Here is a 22057-nt window from a genome sequence, read left to right on the forward strand (position 1 = left end):
GTATAAACATTTCTACTTACTAGTTGTACTTGTAGGTGTTGGTGAGGTGCTGGGAGGTCTACTTGTCCTTTCCATGGTTGTAGTAGGCTTTTTTGTAGTTTGAGTCATTTCTGCAAATATATGAAGACGTTATTAGCATGGAGAACATTAAACGTGCTACTACACCGATCCAATTAAAAATGTTCCACTTCAACACCGATCCAATTAAAAATGTTCCAGTCCTTCACTATCAATAAACAAATAGCAAATACTTCTAAACCTAATAGATCAATCAAATTTATTGATGTGACACAAGAAGGTAACCACGATTCAAAGTAGTTTCCGAATACTAGAAGAAGATTGTTCGTACAAGGCCTTATGTTTATTATTCACAATTATTCGATAATGTTTGAATATGTCAGCCAGACTAACGTATGGACAATAGGAGTTAAATTCTTATATATTTTAAATTTGGTCTTAAAGATCTTGATTGTAAAACTATGAAGTTGGAATTATAATAAGAATAGTTTAATCATTTTTACTTACTAGGAGCACTTGTAGGTTTAGGTGGTGTTAGGAGGTTTACTTGTCGTTCCTTCAGTTTGTAGCAGACTGTTATATTCTGAGTTATTTTTGCAACCATATGAAGATGTTATTAGCTTTAAAATAACGAAAACTGGTACTATATTGATCCGATTTAAAATGTTGCACATGTACTTAGGTCATCACTATCAAAAGGCGGATATCAAATGTGCTTCTAAAATTGATAAATTAGCCAAATATATTGATGTGACACAAGAAGGTAATAACGATTCAAAGTACTTTCCGAATATTAGAAGAGCATTTTCATACTGGGACGTTTATTGTTGATAAATATTCAAGAACGTTTAAACTTATCAGCCAGACTAACGTTGCTTTTAAAGATATTGATTGTAAAACTATGAAGCTATTGTTATAACAAGAATAGTTAAATCATTTGTACTTACTACGGGTACTTGTAGGTGTTGGTGAGGGGCTAGTCGGTTTACTTGTCGTTCCTTTAGTTGTAGTAGGCTTTGTTGTAGTTTGAGTTATTTCTGTAAATATATGAGGACGTTATTAGGATTAAAACCATGAAAACTGGTACTATATCCATCCGGTTTAAAATGTTGTACTTAGAATGAGTACGAATATACACAAATTTCCGTTAAATTATCTTAAGTACATTTCTCTTGGGCATTAAGGAGTTAACCAAATTTATTGATCTGACACCAGCAGGTACCCATGATTCAAAGTAGTTTCTGAATAATAGAAGTATATTGTTCATACAGAGATTTGTGTTTATCGTTCACAATTTTTCAGTTACATTTCAATTTATCGGCCAGACTAACGTGCAGACAATAGAGCTTAAATGTTTACACATTTTAAATTTGTTTCTAAGATCTTGATTGTAAAACTGAGAAGTTAATATTATATTAAGAATAGTGAATCATTTCTACTTACTAGGAGTACTTGTAGATGTTGGTGAGGTGCTAGGAAGTTTACTTGTTGTTCCTTTGGTTGAAGCAGGATTTGTTGCAGTTTGAGTCATTTCTGCAAATATATGAAGACGTTATTGGAATGGAGAATATCAAAGTTGGTATTACGTCGATTCAACTGAAAATGTTCCACTTAAACTCAGTCCATCACTATCAAAAAATAAATAGCAAGTATACTTCTAAAATTGATTGATTAACCAAATTTATTGATTGTGACACAAGAAGGTAACCATGACTCAAAGTAGTTTCCGATTATTAGAAGTAGATTGTTTGTACAGGGACTGATTTTTATTATTCATTGTTATCCAATAACGTTTAAAACTATCAGCCAGAATAACGTGTAGAGTGTAGGGGTTAAGTGTTTACACATTTTAATTTTTTTAAGTTCTTGATTGTAAAACAACGAAGTTACTTTTATAACAAAAGCAGTTTAATTGTACCCACTAGGAGCATTTGTCGGTGGTGGTGAGGTACTAGGAGTTTTAGTTGTCATTCCTTTAGTTATAGTAGGCTTTGTTGAAGTTTGAGTTATTTCTGCAAAAACATGAAGACATTATTAGGAAGAAGAACATCAAAACTGGTAGTATGTCGATATGATTAAAAATGTTCCACAAAGACTTAGTCCATTGTTATCACGCAAGCAAATAATAAATATACTTTCAAGACAGCTAGATTAATCTAGATTAGAGATGTGAGGCAAGAGGTACAATATATATTGTGAACTAAACAAAACTGTTATGAAACTAATCAGATTGTATTTCTAGCTTTTACGTTCTCCTACCATCGAAGAACATTGATGATAAATTAAACGATTTTATTAGACATGTTTATCATTTACATAAGATTATTAATTGATAATGAAAAAGAAGCATTACGTATGTCCTTAAGTTTTAATATAATTGAAATATTGCGTTATGTTTAATTAACGGCAGTAGGGCTTGGTCGTGTTCGTTTCACTAATCTATGATCATCTACTTATGCTAGGATTTTAATATTTTGCCTAGTCCTATAAAGGATTCCATTAATTCTCAAAAGTGCATAGTGTGTATCATTTACTTCTAAACATTAGAAGAAATTTTGGTTCATTTTCACTGACTTTTTCTTTGTCCTCACCAATTAAATTTTCCAAAAATCGTATTTAGTTATTTCCAAGACGAATGTAAAGATTACGCAGTTTTAAACTATCACTCATTTAAAATTCCTCTTTCATCAGAAGTTCAACGTATGCTACTTATTATTATTGTATTTTACAGTGAAGTTTAGAGGAAGATATTAATATTGAGTGAGTCAGAAACAACGAAATAAATTGAAGCTATATGTAGTTGTAGTTGTAGTATGTAGTTGTTTACAATTTATACAAAGTAGAGGATTCATAAGAATTAAATCTACAGATTTAGATCACTATTAAGAGAGTGGTGCTACATTCAAAAAACATGTCTTCTACATTCACTGTTAATTTTTTCTATGTGATAGGTAAGGAACAGAACAAAATTCCTTTTTTCTGATATGAAAGTGACTATTTTTAATCGCACAGTCTGGCGATAAATAAATTGGACTTAAGAAAATGAATCTTCTATAGTTGAAATATTTACTACTTGTTTTAGAATTCAGTGAATATTTTTTTAAAATATATTTTATATTTTAAAATAAAATTCAACTAAAACAAATGTACCTTAATTCATTCTTAATAGGGATGAAGTTATATATAATTTCTGAAAAACTACAGAATAATAATAATAAACACAATAATTTCTGTATAAGTAATATAACCGTTACCATTATACATTCATAACAGTTAGGTTATAAATGCGTTGATGTAGTTATGTGGTGGGGTCGGAATTCATAACGATATGAAAGAAAGTGGCATAAGTATTGAAATATTTAAGTTTTACGTCCCACTGTCATGCCGGCTAGGCTAAAGGAGGTGGTGATGATGAGAAATGAGTTAAATGGTGGATAAAGGAAGCGGGAGGAAACGAGAGAACCCCGAGAAAATTGACGCACACGGGAATAAGTCTTAAACGCCGTAAGTCGTACAGAACAGAAGTCCTAGATGGCAAAATGTCTAAACGGAATATATTCTAAACGACATAAGTTATGAACTAAAGACAACCTAAAATTATGACCTTGGCACTTATTTTTAGCATTTATATAAGTTAGAATTTGTGTCCGTTAGGATTAATGAACATTACCAATGGGATACCCTTTACGAAATCCCTTCAACCCTCTTATGTTATGAATTCCAAAAGAATTCCGTTTTATGAATGTGGAAGTTTAGTCATGTTTTAAAAGTTATTTCCTAAAGTACTAAATTGTGAATTAAGTATACACATAATAGTAAACATTTTATCATTACTTCTTAGTATGAGTTTTAGTTCAATCTGTTTAGTTTGATTGTAGACTAATTTGTTGTTTCTTTAGTTGCAGCATATTCTGTTGATGTAGTAATTACTTTTGATAATATAATACGACTAACTGCAATGCCCGTTCTTGGCACGGGGTATTAATTTTTCGGAAACTATTTAATCCCTTATTATATGCATTTCAATCAAAGTGTAATTTAAAAAAAGAACATGAGCTATATTCTATTGTTAGTATAAACACTTAACTGTTAATTCACCGGTTAATCAATGTGAAGTCTTAATAACTCTTGTGATTGGTCTTATATTACATAACAATTTTAAATGAGGAGTCATTTTTTAATTGATTTACATTGAATTGTTTTCAATACTAGAATAAAATACAATATATATCTTCCCTGATAAACTATGATACTCACAAAAGGTAGGATATATTGCTATTTTTTAAATAATGAGTGTATAAGCCAAGTTTCGTTCTTCTAACTACAAGTATCTATACTAATACACATACTAATACAAATTGCGCTCTTTTTGGCATTCCAAAGACGGGATTTTCAATAAATTATTTTTATTAAATTGACTCTGTAACAAAATTCATATCATTAATTATCCTAATCCTTACATCAATACTTTTCTGAATTAATAGTGGGAAATCTTAGTATTTCATAAATCGTCCCCGTTTTTCCGTTTTTGGGCATCGGGTGATGAAATATGTAATAAATTGCTATTACCTAGCATTTTGTATAAAAATATTTACATTTTCAACTTAGGAATGTCCTCACGTTTCGTACATTTTTAATGAAAGTAAATGATATTTGGGTATAGTAGAAGCAAGATCCATTTTCACCTTTACAAACGGAATTTTGTAAAATTCAAAAATTCGTGTTTGTAATTGGGTTTAATTAGTAATTGAAAGACCAAATGTGACATCTCCAACTTTTTGAAATGCTCACACTTGATCTATATACAATAAGGGAAGATTGATTTGATTATTATAAAAATGTGTCCTATTTCCCCTTTTCATACTACCCTTTTTCATTTTTTGAGTTTCAAATATTAAAAACAAACGCTGAAGCAATTCATTTACTATTTTAAATGGTAAGTCTGAACCACAAGTTTCATAACTCCAATCTTTGTTAAATCCTCAGATGTATATATATTCAATGTAATGACTGCCACTTGTATTTTCATCCTATATCTAACCATAACTTCGCATTGGTTCACTATCAAAAGTCACACACGAAAAAGAAATAAGTGTTTATTTTTTCAGCCTACAGTATCAACTATAAATGGCGATTTTGATAGAACCTATTATTGGCAGCCTTGTTTCAAACTAGTTTGTGAATATTATAAAGAGTGTGTTCGTAGAAAAATTTGTCATTCATAATTCTTCACAAACGTTTATCAGCCAGACTACTGTATAGACAATAGGATATAAACGTTCACACGTTTCAAGGTTACTTCTTTTTAAAATCTTGATTGCTTAACGATAGAGTTAGTTCTATAATAAGAATATTTTCACCATTTCTACTTACTAGGAGTATTTGTAGTTGATGTGAAGGTGCTAGTAGGTTTACTTGACGATATTTTAGTTGTAGTAGGTTTCGTTGTTGTTGGAGTTAATTCTGCAAATACATAAAGATTTTATTAACACGGAAAGTATGAAAACTAGTGCTATCTAAGTATTCCACTTTGATATAGTCCATTGGTACCATATTGACATAATAAGTATATGCTAAGATTACTACATTATTCAAAATTACCTAAGAGCTAAGAGAGAAAATAGAAAGTGTCAATAAAACATTAATATATGTCTCTATGTTTTAATATAATGACGGTAATGCTTTACTCTTAGATAATGGGTGTATTTATTTTATTCATATTACATTATATTTAGTACTTCCGTTTGCGTTTTAATATTTTTCTAGTCCCATTAGGATTCTAAAATATAAATATTTAACCATTGTTATATTAATTTACACTTATTGTTCACAGTTCTGAAGTTACATATTATTCAAAAAATTTATTTCTTTATTTCTGAGACTACCACAACAATTTATATACTTTAAAATAGCACACGTTTCAAATTATCCTTCCATCAAGAGTTCAACCTATGTTACGTATCATTTATTGGAGTATTCTGTGTACTTTAGTGTAAGATATTAATCTGCCTGAAAAACAGTCAAATTAAACGAAACTATGTGTGAATTATTAAACGTTATAAACAGCTGAGGATTCGTGAGGATGAAAGACTCAGAGTTTTATCATCGGAAAAAGAATAGTATTGCATTTACAGTAGTCACCTTACAGTTAATATTTTACAATTAATAGAAACAAAACCAACATTTCCTTTTTCTGATACGAAAGTGATTTCTCGTAGCACAGTCTGTCGATAAATAAAATCTCACTTCTGAAAATATATAATCCGTTGCTGAAACTTTGACCATTGTTTTCGAAGTCAGTATTATTTTACTAAGAGAACATATATTTTGAAATATCATTCAGCTAAAACAAATCTGTCCTAATTCAATCTTAAAATGTAAGACATTTTTCACGTAATTCCTGTATTACTGCTGGAAATAATTATAATATTTTCAGTATTAGTAATACAATCGTTACAATTTAGCATGGGAAAATAAAGCCAAAAATGGCTCGAAACTGGAAAAAATATTAGAAAGCAAACTTTCATTTAACACATTCTATAGACTTCCCTGATACACCACAGAAAAATCCTTTAAAATCCCGCATGGGCAACCGCATGAAATGACGTCTTTAATATGGGGGCCACGCAACTACGACTACTAATGCTTACGCGGTAATATCTCATCACAGAACTAAGATAGAAACTTCGTTATAGTGCCAAATTAAAGACAAAGCATTGTATAAGCGTCGTCAGCTAATATCGTTCTTAAGTATAGCCGTCATTTGTAAATATGGCGGTTATTATCTTAAAAATTAATTTTCTCAGTTTCATTTTATTTGTTTTAAAGTAGATTACTATGAAACTATCAGATATACAGTAAACATTATAGAGTCTCACCTATCTAAAGATATCAATATTATTTCTGTATCTTAATAATTAAGAGAAATGCTCCACTTTCTGTAGCGCAAGGTGTTCAATTTTCCACACTTAGATTACGCTAAAGATGTGAGAATACTTTTATAAAAAGGGCGGAAAAACGTTTGGAAAACCAATTTTTAATACTTTTTTTAAACCACGGAGACTTCTGAGAGAATTGTCAAAGATAGCACATGAGCAACCACCTGAAATGACGTCATCAATGCCATGCCAATACACTCATTTATGCTTATACGAAATATCTCATTCCAGAACTGAGATACGAACATCGTTCTGGTGCCAAGTTTAATATACAGCATTAAAACGATTTCTGTGAAAATAGATTTATGTGTTACCGTCATTTTAAAATATGCCTTATATTACCTACAGCACTTAGATTACGCTAAACATATGCAAACACTTTTAAAGACAGAAAACTTTTGGAAAGCTTATTTGCATTTCATTAATTCTTTTGTGCGTCTGTAACTCCATAAAAACCTGTCAAAAATAGAAATAGGCAGTGACATAACATGGCATCATCAATATGGCAGCAAGTAGGTAGCTTCTGTTGCTGCTCCTAACGTCAGAGGTGAGGTTTCGGCTGTCCTCCGAAATGGGCAACTAAGCCGTGCTCTTGGGCCGGGAGATAAAGCTACGTGGTTCTCCAGCACGTATGAAAGTGTGAGTAGTTGGTAAGCCCAGGGGAATGGTCCAATACTCTACCGAGAGAATAATGTAGGTACTGCCCGCAAAGAGCGTTTCGTACGTGCTCTGGGGTCCGGGATGGGATACCCAATACACTAGCGCACAATCGTACCTTAGGGGCGCTAAGGAAGTGGGACTGTTCTTCCCATGTTTTGTTGACCTTATTAAGTGCAGGGTCTACGACCTACCAGGAGAGCCGTTGCTCCCTAGTGGTCATTCTCTTTAAAGTGTCTTTAAAGATAGACAGTTTACATCAGCCATTGGGTCTGGTCATGTATGGTGTAGATCTACTGTAATTAGAGGAAGTTCCGTATTGCTTGAACGACCCTACCTAGGGACGGTGTGGTGGTCTCTCCAAATTGTGGCCTACACGTACTATTGGCTTCAGAATGTAGTTTTTTTTTTACGAATGTACGTGATACCTAGACTCGTAAAAGATAGGTAGCCCCGTATTGCTTGAACGAGCCTACCAGAGGAGACACGGCTTCCAAATGACAATGTCTGTTTTGAACACACGGTCAACCTCAGTCATTGGCTCTGGTAATGTACAGTGTACATCTGCCATAATTAGAGGACGCCTCGTATTGCTTGGACGACCCTACCAAGAGGGGAGTGTCAGATTCCTGCTTGCAGGGAGACTGAACGTCGACTGGGGAAGAGTGCCCATCCCTGATATTTGCGTAACGGTTTCTGATCCTAGTGAAAGGGAGGGAACTTTGTAGGATATGGACTGGCACAAAACTCAAATGTTGATTTAACACATACCATTAGATCCGGAATTACATATGGGAGTATCCGGACGTGTTCGTAGTACTTCTACAAGAGAGCGAGATTTCCAGTTGCACGTTAGAGGTAGGCAGAGCCGGGAATGAACAAGCCTTCTCGGGCATTGACTGGAGCTCTCGGATTGGATTGGACTCTGCCGGGCTGTGGTCATACCATAGGTTTTGGTAGCTCATGATAGCCAATCCCAGGAATTTGGGTAACAGTGAGTATTTGCGGGAGATGAGCTTGCTCTGAAATGCACGAGTACCATGCTTGCAGAGCATGGAAGGACTGGCTCGCTAGCATTTCTCTTTTGCCAGTAGGCAGAACTTGTGTCGTGCAGTGCACGTATCCTACTCCCTTGGAGAATAGGGGTTACACGCAAAGGTGTCAAAGTCGGAGGACAGATCTTGACACTGTACTATGTGCACGAGAACTAAGAATCAGAATGAGGAACTTCGGGCAGGATGCCTTGTTTGGTGGAGCCTGTCCCTAAAATAGGCCGAACGGCTGCGGCCTCGTTCTCCACGCTTGCACGTAAATGTGGATATAGTAGACCATTCGATCCTAATGTTCCAGAAACTGTAAGTGCCGAAAAACATCAATGTGTGAGAGTGTGCGGAAGAATCATGCAGGAATAAACTAGTATTAAATTCACTAGAAGACGACGGTTATATTTGTGAAGATCTTGACAGCAAACCACATTCTAAACGATTCTTCTTCAAAAATATCTTCTAAATGGTTTCTAAATTTTGAATAAATATATGTGTTATGTTGTTAAGAAAATTTTTAAATATATGTTATTTTATACTAGAAAAATGTTTAATATTTACAATTTTAAATAATAATTTTATTTTATATCATAATATAAAATGCAGATTTTTTCCATTACAAAGTCAAAGGAATTAGAGGTATCAATGTTACTTTAAAATACTAAACCTATTTTGTATGTATGCATCTGGTAGTTCCATAATCTGATTTGAAACTAATAAAATGAAACGGAGGAAATTAATTTTCAAGATATTGCCCGACATATTTTAAAACGGCGGTAAAACATAAAAACTATATGCAATCATTTGAATCGTGTAAATTTAACTTGGTACCAGAACGACGTTCATATGTCTGTTCTGTGATGAGATATTTCGTATAAGAATAAATGAATGTATTCGTATGCCCGCCACATTGATGACGTCATTTCAGGTGGTTCCTCTTGTGCTATCTTTGACGATTCTCTCAGAATTCCTCGTGGTTTAAACAAATGTGTTAAAAGTTAGTTTTCCAAACGTTTTTCCGCCTCTACAAAATTTTTTTACATGTTTAGCGTCATCTAAGTGCTGAAAATTCAACACCTTGCACTACAGACAATGAAGTAGTTCGCTTAATTGTTGAGATACAGAAAAATATTGATATCTTTAGAAAGGTGAGATTCCACTGTATAACGTTTACTTCGAGGCGTTTTTCCGTATATCTGACAGTTTCAGAGTAATCTACATTAAAACAAATAAAATGGAACTGAGAAAATTAATTTTAAGATAATAACCACCACATTTAAAAATTGCGGCAACGCTTAGGAACGATATTACCAGAAATAACTTACATTATGCTTTATCTTTAATTTGGCACCAAAACGAAGTTTGTATCTCAGTTCTGTGATGAGATATTACCGCAAAAGCATAAGTAGTCGTAGTTACGTGGCCGCCATATTGATGACGTCATTTTAGGGGGTTGCCCACGTGGGATCTTTTAGGATTTTTCTGTGGATTATCAGGGGAGTCCGTAGAATGTGTTATATGGTAAATTTGCTTTCTAATACTTTTTCCCTCTTCAACCCTAATTTGCCTATACTAATTATATATTTTTACAGTATGGGAAGTGCATTGTTATAGTTTTGTGTGGTGGGGTTAAAATTTATATCGATGTAAATGTAACTATCATAAGTTTTAAACGCCGTACGTCATATAAAATACGAAGTCCTACATAGCAGAAACTCTAAACGGAATAAGTACTAAAGGTACAAGTAATAAACCAGAGAGGATCTAAAAGTTAGGACTTGTGCACATAAATCTTAATGTTTATGTCACTCAGAGTTTGTGCCCCTAACGAATTATAAATATTACAACGGTTTTCTTTTTCCTGGTAGACCATTTTAATTCCCTTCAACCCTCTTGTGGTTTGAATTTAAGAGAATTACATTGTATTAATTGCTCTTGTAAACAGGTGCCTCTCTGTCTAAACCTCACGTTTCTATATATGTTAATATGGGATTAGCACCAAACAGTGGGTTGTTTTTACTATTTCGTGAAAGAACACAGGATACATATTTTCAAAAACAGAATTTATCAATGCACTGCAACATATGATCCCTTCTTTCATTTAAAATTCATTAGAGGAACTTCACAAATCTCACTTAATGGAAGAATACATTGACCGTATTGTGAATAAGTAGTGGGAAATCTTAGCTTTGCAGAAAAGATAGCTGTTCTTTAGCACCATTGATATATACAAGTTACTGCTATACTATAAAATTAATACTTGGTCTTTACATGTTTCTTTCTACACAAGTATTGAAGTTATATGTTAATTAATGTTAAGTCCAATATTTAAAGTAGCTATTATGGACACAATAAGTTATATTGCTTGTCGAATTTATAAACGCAGATAATGCGCTAGAGGTGGAATCCCATTCTATATGTTTCTAAGAGTAATATCTTATAATTTCCTGTTCGAAACAATCAATCCTAGCAAAATGTGACAATTTCAAAATGCAGGAGTAATATTTATTATACTAACAATAACCAACAGAGAACAGTACATTCTTGTGTGCATATGAAGGACGGAAAACTGCGCAACATTACCCTCTTCATTTCATTTTCTTGATTCACGTAAAACTTTTTTAAGTTGTTCGGTTGTAAGATCGATTAGTTGTTTGAGCACAAAAGGGCTCATTAAAGTATATTTTCGAAAGACGACCCGCACGCTTTCCTGCAAGAAACATGGCAAGACATAACTTTTTTGCTTCGTATTATAATGAGTTCAACAATAATGTTATTCTTAGCTTACATATTGCTAGAATATATTCTTGAAGGACGATAAGATGTCTTGGTACGAACTTCAGTGTCCAAGTTTCTATATGTGAAACAACCGTGAAATTTCTAGTTTAATCAAGAATAGGGATATAAGAGAAAATGGAAATGTAAATTTACGCTTTTACCAGTGGAACCACTAGTCATTTTACCCTTTTTATGTGAAATATTACAAATAAGCGCACAAACAACTGATTAAATATTTTAAGTGGGACACGTAATTCCAAACTTCATATCTATAACCTTTGTATATGCCAAAATGCATACAGTTGTAATACCTTCAAGTTGTATTTTCTTACTTTACCGAACTTACTTTCTTACTTTATTTGTACAACATCGATATTGTTTCACTGTCCACACCCATACTCACACACTCAAAGGAAACGACTGTTTAGTTATTATTTGATATCAACTATAAGTTAGGATTATGTTAGAATCTATTATTTGCAAGCTTGATTTAAACATTGTAAGGAGTATTTTCGTACAAACGCTTAAAGGCCAGTCAATGAAGGGTCGAATAAGGAAAAATTGGTGGAAAGCTAGAACAAATTTTGTTTTCTTTATATAAGTGTCCGTAACATCATACTAATTTTCCACCATTCTACCACCCCGGATTTGGCCGCCATCTTGGAAAAATAGCGACAAAATGATTTTTTTTGTAAATATCTCGCATGGAAAGCATTTTAGACTAAAACGTGTTATTACAAAAATATCTACATTAAATTCTCTACAAGAAATGTTCTCATCATTTTTTCTATAGGATGCACCGTTTAGATGTTATAGACGTGAAAAATTACGCATTGGTCTTTCAGCATCGCTTAGTAGCAAAACCTTAAGGAAAATTTTCTGATACTATTTTGTTTTAGAATTTTTCTCATACAGAATATAAATTAATATACTTTTCATTCATTGCAGGTGTGACTAAGGATAAGTAATCAGGTATATTAGATCATCTATGTTCAAAATGTCAGCTAAAAAATGTTTTATCTGTGAGAAACTTCTCGGTAATACATGTACAGTAAAAGGAAAGGGACTGAAAAGATTAGTAGACAGCAGTATTAAAGTGAAAGATGTAAACAATTGTCAAGTTAAGGGACTGAGAAGTGTTACACTTCATGAAAAGAGTAGAAAAGTTTACACAAAAGCAAGAAATAGCAAAGCGTTTCTATCACAACGTACTTCATCACTTACTCCGATAACTCTTATTTCAGAAGTACTAAGATTTAATTTTCAAGAAGCCTGTTACTTTTGTAGACAATGTAGCTCAGATGAATTTTTAAAGAGACAGAGTAAAAAATAATTTGTGAGTGAACGTAAAAGTGTACATCATATTGAAACCATTCAAGTTAAAGATTCTATTATGGAAGAAATGACTGGGGCAAAGAAGTTATTATTAGGATTGGCAATGTTCATAATTTAGTTGCTGCTGAGGCCAGATACCATTCCTCATGCATGAAAATGTTCTACAAGATTTCAAATGAAACGTGGTCGTCCGAAAGATAATGTTGTTTCAGATGCAATGGCTTATACTTTCAACTACCTTGAAGCTAACAAGGAAGAGTGCCAATTTTCATTCAGTGAAATTTTTCAAGATTATAATGATACACTGCCAACTGAAAAAGAAATAAGAACTGAACTGAAAGAAAATTACTCAGAAGATATTTTTATATCAACAAACAAAGAATGCAGGGTGCAGAAGAGCCGAAACTTCAAGGAGAGCTTCCTCAAAATTCGGTTCACACAGTCCTAACGAAGAGAGAACATTAAGAGGATGCTTACTACCATACTTTTGATTAAGATGCACCGCAAGTCTTACTTGCGATAAGGCTGAAAGATATTTTGGTGTAGCTGCTGCAATTATGACATAAATTATTATACTTTTTCTTTCCCATTTTGTTCTATTCCCTTCCTGGTTTTTAAAGATAGTAGTACCGAGAAAGCATTTTAAGGTCACAAGAATGAATGAATTAACGTCATTTAAAGATTACCTGCTGACGGCTATTCATCAATTTCGTAAACGTGGGATCTGATGTCTTCAGCAATTATTTGCCCGTCTATCATTATGATTCTCAACTTCTCTTCGCTCATATACTTACGCTTTTGACGATCATACCGTGCAACCGTGAGAACTTTATGCCCTGTATCACGGAAGCAAACTATGGACTTCATGTTTTTGTTTGTTAGTATAATAATACCTTCTGAGTAATATTATTTCAGTTTAGTTCTTATTGATTTTCAGTTAATAGTGCATCATTATAATCATAAAAATTTCACTGAATGAAAATTGGCACTCTTCCTTGTTAGTTTCCATAATAGAATCTTTAACTTGAGTGGTTTCGACGCGATGTACACTCTCACGCTCATTCACACTTTTTTTATCTTGTCTTTAAAAATTCATCTGATGTGCATCATCTACAAAACAGGCAGGCTTCTTGAAAATTAAATCTTAGTACTTCTGAAATAAGGGTTATCGGCGTAGGTGATGAAGTATGTTGTAATAGAAACGCTTTGCTACTCCTTACTTTGTGTAAACTTTTCTACTCTTTTCATAAAGTGTAACACTTGTCAGTCCCTTAAGTTGACATTCGTTTACATCCTTCACTTTAATACTGCTGTCTACTAATTTTTTCAGTCCCTTTTCTTTTACTATACATGTATCACCAAGAAGTTTCCCATAGAGAAAACATTTATCAGCTGACATCTTGAACATACATGATCTAATATACCTGATTACTTATCCTTAGTCACACCTGCAATGAATGAAAAATATATTAATTTATATTTTGTATGAGAAAAATCACTAAATCGAGATAGTATCAGAAAAAGTTCGTTAAGGGTCTGCTACTAAGCGATGCTGAAAGAAAAATGCGTAATTTTCCAAGTCAAAGCATATAAACGGTGCATCCTAGAGAAAAAAATGAAGAGAATATTTCTTGTAGAGAATTTAATTTGAATTGCTTTTGTAATAACATGTTTTGGTCTAAAATGCTTTCCATGCGAAATATTTACAAAAAACTAAGTTTTGGCGCCATTTTTCCAAGATGGCGGCCAAATCAGGGGTGGTAGAGTGGTGCAAAATTAGTATGTTGTTACGGACACTTATATAAAGAAAATAAAATTTGTTCCAGCTTTCCTCCATTTTTTTCCTTATTCGACCCTAAATCATCCTTTATTGACTCGCCTATTACTTCTATCATCCATAACAGTTCATAGACGATCAGCATACTAACCTATATACAGTACTTGATATGAGTTTACACATTTGAAATTATCTTTTTTTGAAGATCATTATTGCATAACTCATTTCTACTTACTAGGAGCACTTGTAGATGTTGGTGAGGTACTTTTAGGTTTACTTGATTTCCCTTTACTTGTAGCAGGTTTTGTTGTTGGTTGAGTTATATCTGCAATTATATGAATATATTATTAGCATGGAAAGCGTCAGAACTGTTACAATGTCGATCGAATTGAAAATGTTCCAATTAGGCTTACTTCATTCTTATCTGAAAATCATGTGGGAGAACAGGGGAAAAATTGTGAATTAAATAACACTATTATCAGACTAACCAGATTGTACATTCAGCCTTTACAATTTCCTCTAATCGAAGCACAATGATGACAAAACGAATTCATAGCACATTTGTTAATCATTCCAATAAGATTATGAAGTGATAATAAAAGAGAAGCGTAATATATTTCCCTACTTTTTAATATGTACGAAGTAGTGTGCTATCCTTAATTAATAAAATTACACCTTGGCCACAATCGCATTTCTAATCTATGATCTTATACTTCTCTTTGCGTTGTATTTTTCCCTTTTCCCATTTCATTTGTTCCCAAAAGTTCATAATGGATTTCATTAATTTCTAAATATTTAAAGTAGTTTTACGTTCATTCACATGTCCTTTCTAAAAATCTGAAGAAACAATGTCCGAGACAAATATATTTCTTCATGCCCGACATAATTGGAACAAAAAAGTAGTTTAAACTTATTTAAAATTCGTCTTTAATCAAGAGTTCAACTTATGTTAGGCTACATTTTGTTTATTGCGCCTTTAGTGTCACTATTTTATTATTACATTTTATTAATTTTTTCAGAGTAGTTTAGTGTCAGATATTAAAACGAACTTCATGGGAAACAACCAAACAAACAAGTTATACGTCTTTGTTTACAATTTACAAAAAAGTATACAATTCTTAAGAATGAAAAGTGCAGACACAGATCACATTGAGCAGAATAAATACTCACTCGAAAGGTAGTTCTGCAATTTTTACTGCCGGTCTATTCTACATCATACGAAATCGTATGTCGTACGAATCAAAACAAAAATTTCAGTTCTCTGATATAAATGCGAGTATTTCTCATCGCGTATTAGCCGATTAGTAAATCTGACTTACGAAAATATAATCTCTCTTGCTGAGACTTTGAATACCTAATTTCGACCTTAGTATTCAGTTTATTAACATAATTTATGTTCATAATAATATTCAGCTGAAACAAATCTCACTTAATTCATTTTTAAAATTAAAAACGCTATTTGAAATAATTCTTTTAGAACTGTAGAATAATAATAATTAAATTATTGGTGGTATTAGTAATGTAACTGTTACCATAGTACTATATTCGTAACATTGTGGCAATTAATGCACTGGTATAATTATGTGTGATGGTGTTAAAATTCCCAGTGATACGAATAGAACCGTTATAAGTATTAAACGCCATAAGTAGTACAGAACACAGCTCTTCTATAGCACAAACCCTAAACAGAGTACGTTATAAACGGCATGAATCATAAACTAGAGTAGGAATAGTAGGGGATAAATGTATGTTCTGGCGCACCTTCACCCCCACCCCTCAATAACATAGCGCACCCCTGCTTCCAAATATCTTCTAATCTACCCCCTAATAATTTTTTACACTTCCTATCCCCAAATAACTTCTATCACATCTCAAATAACTTTTATCTTACTCATAATAACTTCTCATACATTCTATCACTAAATCTAGTTACAAAAAATCACTAAATCTGTTATAAAAAGTCACTAAATCTGGTTATAATTGGTTTTGACTTCAAAAATCATTAAATCTGGTTATAACCGGTTTTGACTTCAAAAATCACTAAATCTGGTTATAACCGGTTTTGACTTCAAAAATCATTAAATCTGGATACAAAAAAAAAATCATTAAATCTGGTTACAAAAATCACTAAATCTAGTTACAAAAACAAAAAATCACTAAGTCTGGTTACAAAAATCTGGTTATAACCGGTTTTGACTTCAAAAATCAATAAATCTGGTTACAAAAAATCACTAAATCTAGTTAAAAATAAAAAATCACTAAATCTAGTTATAAAAAATCAGTAAGTCTAGTAAAATAAAATTACAAAAACACTTTTATGATTTTACCATAAAAGCTAACTAAATTCTACATAATTACATAATAGTTACAAATTAGTATATTGATAGTGAAATCTTCTGCTAACTTCATTCTCTATTGAAAATAATTTCTTAAACTCAGTCCATTGATCATAGTTCAAACTGAATAAACATTCATTGATTTCAAATACTACTTGCGTTTGATCTTGTACATCTTTCACAATCACATTGAATGAATTAGTAAGAATAAATTTCTCCTGAGGCTCCATACTAACAGCTCACTTTTTTATAAGATTGTTTTTATTTGCATCAATTTTGTTACATACAGAACTCAACAGTTGGATAATTATCTTTTAAACCAGAATATTTGATTTTTAATCCATCTTTAACAATTTCATCAATCATCTCATCTGTTAAGTTTTTTATAAATCTAGGTGGAAGAAAGAACTTAAACTCTTCACATTCAACTAAAATGCTTTTTCCAAACTTAGTTTTAACCTTTTCCATTTTTACAATCTTATATTCTATATCTAATTCTAATTCTCTTAATCCAATAACTTGTTTTTGTTCAAGACTTCCAAGCTTATTTGAAAGTTCAATATGACTCGCCATCGTATTTATTATATTGAACATTTTAAAAAATCAGTTTCTAATAGTCTCGAATTTCGTTAAGTATATCATTGATTCTGTTAACAATATCTCTTACATTTTCATCTGTTAATTCACCATTCATGAGCTTAATTACATTAAGCTCATCTTTAAACAGCCCAATTGGATTTATCATATTTTTATAATACTCTTTTTTGTGGCTACATTAAACCGTGTAGATAAACCAGTTATAACAGCAGAAGCCGAAGCAAATGCAGTTGTAATAATTGAATACACTGTAACAGGAATAAACACATTGATAAACCCTGTAGAAGCTGATAATAGAATTGATAACGTAATAAGAGTTGTATAAACACATTTTATTCTCTTAAACTTCTTTTTCTTTTTCATTAATAACTTCTCAAGATTTAATATGGTATCTTCAATTAACACAATTAAATTATCTCGTGGAATGTTATCTGGAACGCTCATTTTATTAAATAAGTTTTATGATATTACCATAAAAACACTTACAAACATATAATTGATTTACATTTTCTCAATCATCTTTTCTTTCTCAACATCGTATTCAAAGTTCTTCTTACCAATCATAACAACATAACAAATCGTTTTATCTGGTAATCGGTTTCAAAATTAAAAGTTAATTTCAAATTAGTTCTATCATTTACAACTACTGATTTGCGTTTGCTTGTATTAATTACGAACATTGGCCTATTTTCTAAAAACTCCTTCGGGTAATAATACATCTCAGTGTTTCCAATTGTAACCCGCTTATATATCGTGTACATTTCGTAGGCTTTCAAATACTTGTTTTTCAAAATCCAAGTTCAAAGACTCTAATGGGAATGATTCATTTCTAGAATTACGAAAATGGATATTCTGAACTTTACAATGATCAAAATAGCTTGAATCTCTTTCTTGATTATCATTTCTATTTGTTTGGAAAAGGCAATCACGAAATCAGGCATATCAAATTCATTAGAGTTAAATTGTGTAGTTAAATCAAATTCTAAGTACTTTCCACTAACTATCTTTTGCAAACATTGGTATGTGTTGAATGAAATAGGAATCTTACCTTCTTTTAACATGTTAGATTTTAATAAGAAAGCATAGTCAGATTCATAATTAACAATAGGCATTCTCAACTCCATATTTGTAATCTTAACTTTACCAGGAAGTGGTTGATTGTCCTCATATGTTCCATCTTGTTTCTTTGTTTTCCAAATAGCAAATGCATTATCATCAGAACCACTTGTTTTAAATGCATATTTCAATCCTCCTTTCCACATAATATCTTTAAAATCAGAACAAAATCCTGGCAAAGTCTTAACAAAAATATTATTTCTTCATCTGTTCTTTTCCATGTAATTCCTTCCCATCCACATTCATCATAGGGATTTGCTTCAGGTTTTGAAATCGTAGATGTGGTTACAGCTGTTGAAGTTAAGCCAGGATAATCTATAATATCTAATATCTGTCCATGCTTACTAACTTGTATTTGAGAAAACAAATGTGGAAAGAAATTATTAATAACTCTAATATTTTAACCAGTAGTACATTCTCCATCAGCGTCTCTACCTCTAATTTCAAAAGTTACATAAATATCAGCATAATAAGGATGTATAAAACCATCACCTACATTAATATCAAATTCAATAGATCTGTTTGGTTTATTTAAATTTTCGATTGTCTTTTGATTAGGTTTAAAGAATTGTAATTCATATGACTCTATCTTATCCATTATTTATTATAAAGAAAAGAATCATATACGTTTTATAAATTAAACTTATAAAACAAATATACTTCCTCCATATATCCTTATTCCTATTCATACGACTAATAATTTCTGGAAAGGTATACCCATCTGTAAACATTTTTAACACGGTAATACATAAATGTTCACAGATTACATCCTTAAAATATTGTATACGATTAGTACTGTATTCTATATTATTATGATCAAGATATCTTATGAGTGTTTTTTGTGGATTACCTCCAAATGAATCAAACACATACTTTCTATTTCCTTTTTTCCAATAACAAATCCAATGTGTTCCTATGTTTTTAGACGTATCAAAATTAACAATACCACACTCATTCTTCTTTGACTTTTTAGGTAATTCATCACTCATAAATACACCTTTAAAGTTTTTTATCTTAGGCTGTTTAACAAGATGTATTAGATCCAAATTATTTAAAGGTTTATTTTTTCTTTTTCTTTACTGTTTTGGATTTTACGTTTCTTGGAAGCTTACCACCTTGTTTTTCTTCCATTATCAAGTTATGCCTCTTTTGTTCTTCTAATTCCTCTTTATTCTTTTTCACATCATCTACTGTTTTGACTATAGTAGCAACACCTCCAGCAACAGAACCAAGAGCACCTATTAAAGCTAAAATGGTTGGAATTGTAAATATAAAACCTCCATAATGAATCTTATTATCATTTGTCTTCATTTCTTTGTTTATCTTCCTAATTTGTGGTATAGAAAGAGATAGAGACATACATCTTCCTTTACTTAGTTTTTCTTCCTTTTGTTTGAGTTGTTTCTTGCTTAAAATGTGATCTATATTTAATTGTTTAAGTTCCTCATTAGGAGTTGTAAATGTAAAAGCTTTCAGTTGCATATTTATTATATAATTAAAACTTTTTATGAAAAAATTTTCATAAAATATACATATAAACTTAAATCTAAAAACAGTTATAAACCTAAACCAAATCTTACTTTTGTATTCATCACTAAAGCAGTTCCAAGAGCAGGTAATTTTTCTGTTATTAAATTAGCATCTTTAGCAAAAACTCTTTCCCAGGCTTTATTTTCTAATTCTTTGTCTACAATATGTCTAGAAGCTGTATCTTTATTATCTCTATAGTAAATATCATGTTCTTTACAAGCTTCGTCTAATACATTTATACCTTTATCACCCCTTTCTAATCTTTCTTGTAACTTAGTAAAAGGTCCGCAAAATTCATAACCTGGTATATGTAACTCTGGAATTCCTTTCATGTTTAAAATCCTATTCATTAATCCTTTTCCATACTTCTCACTATTCCAAAATTTTAGTGGTAACGTATTCAATATCTTTATCAAATAACCTATACTCTTTAGATCATTAGGAATAAATTGTATGAGCTTAGAATTAATCATATCCATAATACCTACTTTCTCATTATAAAAATTCTAATTTCCAGCTTTTTCTTCTCCATCGATTACAATTAAACGATCAATTAACTTCCTCACATCATCCATCCATATATATTCTTTTGATAATTCATTGTAAACCTTTATTCCCTCTCCAGATTTTGGTGTTTTCTTTTTTGTTGGTGTTGGAGCTAAGGTCGGTTTTATATATCTATCCCAAATAGGTTTAATAATTTCTTTATATTTTTACTTCTACTAGATTGTTGTTTTCTTGTACTTGGATCATTGTTATGAAATACTACATTAGAATCAATAACTATTTGTTTATATTTTCCTAGATCATTATCATTATAGTTTTTTTGGATTATGTTTTGTTAGTAATTCCCATAAACCTTCTGTTTTTGTATAGTGTCGATTATTAATAACTAAATCATCACCATGAATTTTAACATCTGCATCCTCTATCATTTGTATGATTTTTCCATCTTCAACATATGGTTGTATTCCAAAACTTTTCTCATCTCTAGTTGCATAATATCTTGAGGCAATCTTACCAAAATGAGTTGTTGTTAAAGATTCTATTTCTTCTACTTTATCTTTAATTTGCTTTTTCATATGTTTTATTTCTTCTGTTATAGGCGTATCACTTTCATTTATAGGACTGTCATACATAGGTGGTGTTAGTAATAGGCTTGAATCAACTCTTGCACTTTTATGTACAACTGGAACTAACTCTCGAATTAGATTTTTATTTTATTCTGCTACTTTTGATATATCTTGCCCTAAATCTTTAATTGCATCAATAACAGGTTGATCTTGTTCTTTAAATTTCTCATACTTCCTTTGATTAGCCTGTTTAATTTCCTTAAATCTTTTAACAAGTTCTTCTTTTAACTTAATATACTTCTTAGCTTTATTAGCATCCATTTATTATAAAAGAAAATAAAAAAAACACAACACAACGTACACAACACAACAGAATACAACGTTCATCTATGTTCATCTATGTTCATTTACGTTTCATCTGTATTTAACTTACACTTTTAGAAAATCTTTATTCATATTTCTAAATTTACCATTATTCGTTTTCCTAGTCATATCTATTGTTAAGAAACCATGCACTTCACTCCAACACTTATTACATAATCATTGTAATTTTTCAAACGACTTACCAGTTCCAACAAATTCATCATGTTTTAAATTTATATTATCCTGTCTAAAGATACAAAGAAAGTTTAGGTTATCTCTAATTAATTGTTTTGGTACTTTAGAATAGGTTTGTCCAAGATAGAAACAGTTTAAACCTTTGTGACGACCTCGAGTAAAATATTCTCGTACATTGTTTTGTTCTTCTATAATGACGTTATCAAATACTACCACAGAATCATTCTGGCATTCATCTAACGGAATAATCTCTTCATTGTTTCATTTTACTATTGCTACTGTATCTTTAATATCCTTCTCT

The 22057-nt window shown here is 31.5% G+C and overlaps 1 protein-coding gene across 32 annotated transcripts in view; it reads right to left on the bottom strand.

Moving 5' to 3' along the window:
* The window catches only part of LOC145680788 (uncharacterized), a 246679-nt gene that overhangs the window by 166568 nt on the left and 58054 nt on the right, over positions 1-22057 (bottom strand). For 30 of the 32 annotated variants that reach the window (XM_081751809.1, XM_081751808.1, XM_081751810.1 and 27 more), the window contains 5 exons: positions 14782-14871; positions 5392-5481; positions 1462-1551; positions 966-1055; positions 21-110 (listed from right to left, as the gene is read on the bottom strand). In XM_081751809.1, the coding sequence (XP_081607935.1) occupies positions 21-110; positions 966-1055; positions 1462-1551; positions 5392-5481; positions 14782-14871 (450 nt within the window). The remainder of the gene's footprint in view (positions 1-20; positions 111-965; positions 1056-1461; positions 1552-5391; positions 5482-14781; positions 14872-22057) is intronic. The other 2 variants (XM_081751806.1, XM_081751805.1) reach the window with 2 other exon arrangements.

Source organism: Thermobia domestica, chromosome 3 (genome assembly GCF_964235325.1).
Source record: "Thermobia domestica chromosome 3, izTheDome1.hap1.1, whole genome shotgun sequence".
NCBI classification, from domain to species: domain Eukaryota; kingdom Metazoa; phylum Arthropoda; class Insecta; order Zygentoma; family Lepismatidae; genus Thermobia; species Thermobia domestica.